The sequence below is a fragment of the Diospyros lotus genome, chromosome 8 (assembly GCF_014633365.1).
Source record: "Diospyros lotus cultivar Yz01 chromosome 8, ASM1463336v1, whole genome shotgun sequence".
NCBI classification, from domain to species: Eukaryota; Viridiplantae; Streptophyta; class Magnoliopsida; order Ericales; family Ebenaceae; genus Diospyros; species Diospyros lotus.
Window position 1 is genome coordinate 17,411,688 of NC_068345.1, and position 9,073 is coordinate 17,420,760.

Here is a 9,073-nt window from a genome sequence, read left to right on the forward strand (position 1 = left end):
GCCTCATGGACTCTTATACAGTCATTGTCCACATAAGTCGCTGGTATTCCTCTCCTTGGGAAGACTTGTCTTGTACTCCTAGGGAAAGGATATAGTAGACGGACCCTTGTAAGATCAACTCTCGAAAAACGAGACTGGTTGCTTAGAATAAGTTGCATCTGTTAAGGAGTTGCAGGTTTACTAACTTGCGTCACCCTCACCATGATAAAAGAACTTGCCAAAATTGAAGATTCGAGTGTGCAGAAGATCAAGAGACCTTCAAGAGAAGTGCGAGTAAGTATCTGAGAGTTTGTAGAAAATTGAGAGACCTCCAAGAAAAGTGCGAGTAAGTTTTCTTGAGAGTCCACGGAAGATCGAGAGACCTCCAAGAGAAGTGCGAGTGAGTTTGCGAGAGAGACCAAGAGAGGCACGAAAGAGTTTTTTGGAACCTTGGGTAACTCCAAAAAAATCGCTTTAGTGAAAGGTGAAAAAGAATTTGATTGAGGCCCCCTAGGGAGACCCCAGAAGGTGAAATGACAAAGGGTGTGTCAATTTGGCTTATTCGGTGAAAAAGCCTGTGGAGGATCACAGTTGTTGGATCAAAAGAAAAAGATCTAGTAAGGTAAAGTCCACTTTGATGTCAAAAAGTGATTGCCATTAGAAGAAGCCAAAAAGGCCTTCCTCAAAAGAGTCTCTGAGGAGGACTACTTGGCAAAAATAACACTCTTCCCTCTGAGAGACCCATAGGAAAGAGTAGAGAGCAATTGATGTGTATATGGGACCAAGGCTCATTTTTGAAAGCCCACGAAAGATAAGCCCAAAAGTTGAAAATAAAGCATAAGGGTTAAAGGTGCCCACAAAGGGGCTCGGGGGACCCTCTTGACAAACTCCTGCAAAGGGAGGACTAGGAACCTCCAGGGGAGTCCACAAGGTCTCTCGGAGACCCTCCATCCAAACATGCAAATAGTTACGTCCTAAATCCCCTTCGAAAATTGTGTAACGGATGTCCGAAGTAGTCCTAGTCTCGAGATATCTGGGATTATTATCATGTCCTAGCAATTTCAATTATAAATAGAGTAGAATCCATGCTACTTGGTAAGTCACTTTTGCTCATTCAAGAAGCTATGTAACTTCCTCTAATTTTAGCGAATCTAATTTAAGCATTAGAGTATTTGCATAGGGAATATTCTGTGCCCTTTGATAGTTTTCTTCCTTACAGAGTATTTGAAACTTTGAGACGGTTCTTACCACCCGGCAAATAAATTATGTTGTTGTGTTCAAGTGACAGGAATACTTAATCTCAAAATGTAAATAAAGGAAATAATGCTAGAAAGAAGTAGGAGTAGTTTATTCTGCCTGTTCATTTTAATAATTAGCTTTCTTGGTAACTTAAGCGAATATTGATATTTTTATCCAGCCTGGTATGACTATGCATACCACAAGGTTTAGCAGGAACTCTAAAGGAGGACGCGGTGATACGAGTGTTTGGACAGATACGCCTGTGGAAAGAGCCCAGAAAGCAAAAATGAAGTAAGTGTTTGATGTATGCATTATATGGTTTCTCTTTCTTTCCTTGGTTTTGTACTCGTTAGGCTGGCTTGGGAATTAGATTTTTAAGTTGAAAGGAAAACGAAGACGAGAAAGATAAATTGTATATATCTATCTACTTTAACGTTAGGGAACTGATTATAAATCATTGTTGGCAGTTATTTAGAAGCCTACAATGAGGCCAGCGCACTCGCTTCCAAGGAACAAGCAAAGAGAAGTATAGATTCTGTGGCACAATTGGTGGACGACTACAACGAAGCAAAAAGATCAAAATCGTTGGTAGAAAAGCACAGAGAGGCTGCTGGTGCTGGGAGTAGCTCAAAAAAGAAGTCCAAGCAGAAACAGGAGCAGGCGGCAAAAGAGGAGTGGGAGGGGCAGCATCCTTGGAAGCCATGGGACCGCGAGAAGGACTTGACTGCTGGGCGAAAAACAGTAAATTTTGATAGTGAAAACCTGGCTCAGGGTCTGTCTTCCAGATTTTCCTCTGGTTCCTTCCAGAGGAACTTCCTTTAGAACATGAAGACAACAAAATGGAAGGGCTATTTACCGCTCATGCATGCATACGCACGCAGATTACAGAAAACTGTTTTTAAGTTATGGATCCAACTCTTTGTCCTCTTGTGCTAGTAAAAGTAGGTTGCTAAGGATATAATGTCATGTAATAGTTATACTTAGTGTGAGTCTGTGATCCAAACTACAAATGTAGATCACAATGCGAAGTTTGTTAATCTGCATGTATTCTACAATCTTGTTTAAAGGGATTTTCTACAAATGATTGGCTTGCTCGCTTTTAATTAGTAGCCTCGCTCATAGGTGCAATAGAGGTATCTATAGAAGAGGTCCCATGTGTCTTCTTCAATTCCTAGTAACTTTGTTAAAATCAATAACTTTTCAGTTTTTGGAATTGATTTAATAAAAACAATTAAATTTACTAATTGAAACCATTGAAAAATTCCAAAAAGTTTGTGGGGAAATAGGCCTATATTGCAATAAATTATTTTTTCTTTTTTCCCTAATAGTTAGAATTTATAGAAAAATAAAAGGAAAACAAAATAAAAAAATCCGTAATATTCATGATTATGGCACAACGAAATTAAAATTATGCTACAAGAAACTAAATTGCGTTTTTTGTGACAACAAAAGTTAAAATAAGGCATAGCTCCCCATCACCAAAATAAAAAAAAAAAAAAAATTGAGTAAAGAAGAAAAAAGGGAAATGAAAAATTAATGAAGGAACCGAAGTTGGGGTTGGTTCTTATTGTTAACGAGTTTTCGTGCAATGTGGCACGATTTAAAAGTGTACCGAATGCACGAGATTTGCTACATGGGGTATGATTTGTGCGTGTATATGGGGGGCGGGGGGGGCTACAAGTCAGTCAGTCAGTCAGTCAGTCAGTCAGGCAGGCCTGTGAAGAGATGGCTGGATGTATGGTGGTCATGAGCAATAGTATCATTATTATTGACGATCTGGTGGTGGTGGTATTCTTGGGAGATGAATGAAAAGCAGCTGTTGGAATAGGTATTAAATGATGGAGGCTCATGATCAGCCTGCAGCAGCAGCAGCTGCTGCTGGGACCCAAACATATCATCGAAAATTTTCCAATCAACAGCAGCATATTGGCTGCCGCTGCATTGATCATCAGTACTGGTACTGCTTGCACCTTTTGCTGAAAGGGTAGGGCTATCCGCTACTTCTACTTGTGGGAGCTCAATTATGAGCTGGTTCTCAAGGTGGCGGTGGCGGTGGCGGTGGTCTTCTTCTTGCCCTGATGAGCATGTTGATGATGATTGCATGATTGTAGAGCTTTGGATCAATGGATAACAAGCCATTTGCCTTGGAGTACGAGTAGGAGTAGTAGTAGTAGTAGTAGTAGTAGTAGTAGTAGTGGACCAACCATTGAATGTTCCATTTTCCCTGCCCAACACCACCCATCCTCCTCCTTGCCTCTGATTTGGACTGGGCTTCTTGAATGCCCTACACACCACCCATCCTTCTTCCAGCTGCAACAGCAACAGTAGCAATATCAATTAGCTTGCATGCATATATATATATATATATATATGTTGATAATTTAGAAAACCAAAACAAAACATAACATTGTTGGACACTTCAAAATATAAATTAAATTATAATTGCATCGATCTTCAAAAGCATGCATGATGAGCCTATCTGTATATGCTGTAGAGTACAACCACAGATTCATGTTATCTATATATTTTAATAAGCGACTTTGCTTTACTGGCTGTGTATGTAACTCCAAAGATGGAAGACTATATAAGCAAGAGAGAGAGAGAGAGAGAGAGAGAGAGAGAGGGCGGCCATGCTTTGTCTGCTTAAAAGTACTTCACTTTAAAGCTAGCCTAACCTCAAGAGACTAACCAGCACATCTAGGATAATGTTATTTAGTCTTATAAATTATTTTAAACTTATAATTATATAGTATAAATTATTTAATAATAAACCCTTGTATTTTGTTCAAATAGATCAATACAATTTTTTTTAAACATTTTTATCCACTAAAATTACCAATTCAGATTAATTTATAAAATTAAATATATATCTTCATCATCATTCATATATCTATATAATAAATATATATTCATTGTCAACGCCGTTGTTTTCTCCTCCACTTTCGTCGGTGACCTCTATTTCCTCTCCCTCCCTCGTGACCAACCTCTATTTTCTCCCCCCTCCTTGAGATACACATGCACTGTCAATGAGTTGCCAACAATTTCGTCCCCTATCCCTCGTTGGCGACTCACTCACAGTGCACGTGTATCTCACGTGTATTTAGAATTTCACGTGTGAACTAGGAGCAAATTTGAAACTTGAGAGATATGATAAGTCCCCATTCAAGTTCAAGCACATGTTTATGCCTTAAGTCATAACTCAACAGAAATTGCTTATCTTCACTTAGTTCAGATCAATAGAATTTCTTTTTCTTTGGCAATGTGATAAAATAAAATTTTAAATTTGTGTTTATTAAAAAAGAATTCTCTTATAAGAATGATGTCATTTTTTTATAAGTAGAGTGATAAATAAGTCAATCTATATATTTTGCCTTGTGAGTTAAAATTGTCAATACATTTTAAAAAGAGTTAAAAAATACATTGTATTTTAGATTTAGAGGCATATTAACTATTATGATAGATATTAATTTTATTTTGTCTGATAATGTTTTAATATTATTAACAATATTAACGCTATCCTTAATTAAACCCGAATTAAAAAATTAAACTGAAAATCAAAGTCGAAATGACCAAATAGTTTGTGAGTTTTGATTGAAAATAGAGTTCGATATTAGACAAAAGCATTAAGTCATTAATAATAGATAATGTATTATTGAGTTTGAAAGTACAGCACTTTGTTTGACACTTCGTTTTTATTATTACAAGAGTCAGGTATATATATATTTTGATAACAAAACTAGATAGATAGATAGATAGATAGATAGATAGATAGATAGAGGCAGGCAGGCTAAGATTAATAGAAGAAATAATATAAAAAGTGATGGAAGAAGCTAGAGCTAGCTTGCCTGATGAGGAGGTTGTTGAGACGTGTGGAGTCGATATTCATGCATGATCCAATCGGTCTTGCTTCCATTGGGGGCTCTTCCCCTGTAGAACACTAGGGTTTTCCTCATCCCTATAATTTTGTTGTTTGAAAGTATGGCCTTGTCTCTTCCCGTTGCCTTCCAGAACCCAGCTGCTGTGGCTCTGTTTGTCCTCGTTCCTGTTGGGTATTTCCTGTCCTTGTGGCTAAAGAAGTACCACTCCTTCTGCTCTTCGTACCCCAATTTACATCTCTCTGACCAAATTGAATTTAATTAATCAACTTAATTGTTAGTTAGACTACATATATACATATATATCATAGAAGAAGAAGAAGAAGAAGAAACCTTGAATGTCCCAGGGTTCCATTCTGTAGAGATCAATTTCCACAATGACATCCAAATCAATTTTCAAAGAGTTGATCTTCCGGTTGAGGTAGTAGCCCACAAGCTCTTCCTCCGTTGGGTGAAATCTAAAGCCTGGAGGCACACTTGCAGATGATTCCATCTCCATTAATGAATTGAACCCTCCTCTATGGTTTCACCTAGCCAGCCAGTTTAATTATAATAATAATAATAATAATAATTGGTAATTAATATTGCTGCTAAATGAAAATTTAATCATATTTTTTTATTAATTCAAGCATGTACGTACACAAATTTTAGATATATATATATATATATAGAGAGAGAGAGAGAGAGAGAGTAAATTCAAACGAAATAATATCATAAAATAAAAATCTTTTTTTTTTTTGTTTTTTGTTTTTTTAATTTTGATCCACTTCCACAAATTATATATTGGGAGACCAACAACAGTTGTAACCCACCAAACAGCATTGATTTGGTCTATGTAAGCATATATATATATATAGGCATATATATATATAATAGACGTAGAACAGTAGTACTAAAAGGAGCCGAAAAGATTGACTGGATAGCCCAAGGCATGGCATGCTGTATATATGCGCCAAAATGTTGCTTAGAGTGCAGTCCACTCCTATCTCCTCTCCTCCTCGTGCCGCTGGAAAAAGCTTTCTCACCAACCATTTATATATATTTATATATATATTTATATTATACAGTACTCAGCTAGCTAGCTTATTTACCACACAACTGCTCTACTAAATTAAAAACGTAAAACCTCCTATTTTGCTAGTAATATTGTTACTGTTAAACCATTCAAAATCTCTGTGTGTGTGTGTGTGTGTGTACAAGATTGATTCAGATCTTAATATGCAAACTGGTGTGAATATCAATATCTGTCATTAACTTTCTGGCCAATAAGTATAGTCTATGTGGATATATGTGTATATGTGTGTGTGTGTATAAGGCAAGCTGGGATGGTGCATGCAAGACCAAAGAGATTGAAGAACTTGAACTCATCACTTATGAAACTCGGAAACAATTTTAGTGCATTATTGATGACGTCAAGCAATCTATCTATACATATATGAATTTAATAAAAGCCAAGAAATGCGTCGTTGATCGAGAAATTTAATGTTATACTAACCAGAAAACCCAAGCTGGACGTGTTCTTGATTGCAGCAGCACTATCCACAGAGAGAGAGAGAGAGAGAGAGAGAGAGAGAGATGAGTTTATAATATATACGGGAATAATGTTAATTGAGGATACAAAGTAAGTATATGTATATATATATATATATATATGAGGGGAGACAGACAGAGATCGATGGTTGGGTGGTGTGGTGTGGTGTGTGTGTGTGTGTGTATAAAGGAAGGAAGAGTGATTGATGATTGCGCGTGGGGTGGCAGATGGATGAAAGGTTTGTTTGGACGGCGTGACAACAAAACCTCACGCCACCCCCCGCACCACTACTGCTCCACCTGTATTGTACGTGTTCCTGTTCCAAACGATGTGCACACACACACACACACATACACAAACATACATGTCAACTACCTAAATTAGTTTTCATCTTAATTCTCCCTAGCTAGCTAGCTAATTAGTTCCCACTTTACATTTGAAGAATATATATATATATATATATATAAACAAACCTTGCAAGTTGATATATAAAAGACATATTATGTATTTTTCACTAATCTTTTTTGTTTATCATTAAAACGATGCAAAATTCTTATCAGGGTGAAGCTAAGATATTTAAATAGTAAAAACAAATAACAATGACAAAAAAATGTAAAATTTAAAGTTATATAACAATTATCCATATTAATACAAAAAGTATTGTACTATAAAGTTAAAATATAATATCAAATATCATTATAGTGTTTCTACAAAACTCCAACACATGTTTATCAAAAAAATTTTTTTATTTTCAAAAACAAAAATATTGTACTTAAATTTAGGTCTTAACAAAATTATAGTTGCTCTCGTTGAGTCTTTATATTTTGAAACCGCTGCATGACTTTTTTATTGTCAGTTGTATTAAATAAAAATAAGTTAAATAATTTTTAATCTACTTTAAAACTATTAAAATGTTAAAAAATAAAAAAAGAACTAAGAAGGGGATTTTAACTATAGTTAATAATTTTTTTTATTGAAACTAAAAAAATTGAAAATCCATCTTTAATATTTCTTCCTAACTTGTTAACAAAATTTGAGAGAGATAAAAAAAAAAATGTCAAATAAATTTGAGAGACAAAAAGAAGGCAGAAGAGTTAGAGAAGAATGGGAAAGAATATTTAGGATGAATTAAAATTATAAATAAAATTATCATTATAACTTAAGTTTTAAATTTTTTTAAATTAAAAGATTAATTGAATGAGGGAATGTAGACTCAAAATAAATATAATAAATTTTTCAAAAAAATTGTTGGGCAGTGGGGGCAGGGCGCAGTGGATCCGCCACTGAAACTTTGATTATTTGTATGTAATTTATCACAGTCCAAATCCATCTGCTTTTGTCTTGTCTGTTTGGTGCGCCGCCCTAATTGGGACAGTAGTTCGGAAGCTAAGGAGCTGCCACGTGGATGTCTTATGTCCACATCACTGAACTAACTAACGAAACATTAATCTCACTCTCCGTCTCTCTGTGTGTGTGTGTGTGGCTACCATTTTGTCCGAGTGATCATGATCTGAGCCTCGAGAGCCTCGCCTTTGCCTCGAGAGCTCTCTCATTCTCTCAAAGAGACTATATACACACACACACACACACAGATTCCAAGTCCAAGACAGACAAGAAGAGCCTCTTGGATTTTAAATGAGGTGGAGAAAGTGAAAGTGGAACAAGAGCGAAAAGTGAAAGGCGAAGAAGAGAGAGGCTAAGGAAGAACTCTAGTGGCCTACAATGGTATGCATTTTGCTATAGGACCGTTGTAAGAGTTAAATTCTGGAGCTCACGGTCTTACAACGATATTCATACCGCTATAAAATTGCTTTAGGAATTGTTTTTTGGAGCTCACAAGTCTGCCAACAAGCATATCATGGTAGGACCGCGATAGAGTTCTGAACTTCAATTCAAAGTGCAATTTTGGCCCGTCTTTGTCCAATTCAATGGGGAATGAGAGTTTTCACAAAGCACGACTTGAAAACCATAGGGATGGCTATACAAAGGCTCCATTTTGGAGTTTTGGGGGAGTTTTTGATAAAAGAGGGGCCAACGGAAGATTGAAGAGGTAAAAGAAGGCAACTTGAAGACTACACTCTTGGGTTGTATTTTTCTTTTCTTTCTCAATCTCTGCTATGGATTCCGACTCTTTGCTTTTTCTTTTGATTGTAAGAATGCATTGCTAAGTATTTATAGCTAGGGTGAATAATGAAACCTCGACTTCTAATGGTTTGATTTAAAGTTACTTGGCTTGCTGTTTTCTTATTCATTCGGGTTGATTGTTTGTTATGTTCATAATGTCATTTTTGATTCCCTAATCACCATTGAAACGTATTTGTAATTTGTATTGCTTTCGAGAAATTCAATATAGATTAGACATGGTAGAAAACAACGTAGGGTCCTATAATAGGTAGAGATACCATTATGCCCTGTGAAATCATTTTGTGATGATCACCGTGATTGAATG

At 36.1% G+C, this 9,073-nt stretch overlaps 2 protein-coding genes across 2 annotated transcripts in view; one reads left to right on the top strand and one right to left on the bottom strand.

The window, feature by feature from the left end:
* Nucleotides 1-2,299, top strand: part of LOC127807988 (uncharacterized) — a 69,646-nt gene extending 67,347 nt beyond the window's left edge. Inside the window, exons 10-11 of the mRNA XM_052346274.1 lie at nucleotides 1,397-1,509; nucleotides 1,686-2,299. Of these exons, the coding sequence (XP_052202234.1) occupies nucleotides 1,397-1,509; nucleotides 1,686-2,040 (468 nt within the window). The 3' untranslated portion in view covers nucleotides 2,041-2,299. The remainder of the gene's footprint in view (nucleotides 1-1,396; nucleotides 1,510-1,685) is intronic.
* A 159-nt stretch (nucleotides 2,300-2,458) lies between these two features.
* LOC127807989 (NAC domain-containing protein 30-like) lies at nucleotides 2,459-6,669 on the bottom strand. Its single transcript, XM_052346275.1, has 4 exons — nucleotides 6,589-6,669; nucleotides 5,427-5,623; nucleotides 5,064-5,335; nucleotides 2,459-3,528 (listed from the first exon to the last, which is right to left on the bottom strand). The coding sequence occupies exons 2-4, from the start codon at nucleotides 5,590-5,592 to the stop codon at nucleotides 2,920-2,922; spliced, it is 1,047 nt and encodes a 348-aa protein (XP_052202235.1). The 5' UTR covers nucleotides 5,593-5,623; nucleotides 6,589-6,669; the 3' UTR covers nucleotides 2,459-2,919.
* Between the last annotated feature and the right edge of the window lie 2,404 nt (nucleotides 6,670-9,073).

What these genes read in the sequence shown, in the direction of transcription:
- LOC127807989 (XM_052346275.1), bottom strand. Translation starts at nt 5,592, where the DNA reads ATGGAGATGGAATCATCTGCAAGTGTGCCTCCAGGCTTTAGATTTCAC. An exon ending in GGAACCCTGGGACATTCAAG is followed by an intron (nt 5,336 to 5,426) that starts GTTTCTTCTTCT and finishes CAATTTGGTCAG; the next exon opens with AGAGATGTAAATTGGGGTAC. An exon ending in CTCAACAACCTCCTCATCAG is followed by an intron (nt 3,529 to 5,063) that starts GCAAGCTAGCTC and finishes TTGCTGTTGCAG; the next exon opens with CTGGAAGAAGGATGGGTGGT.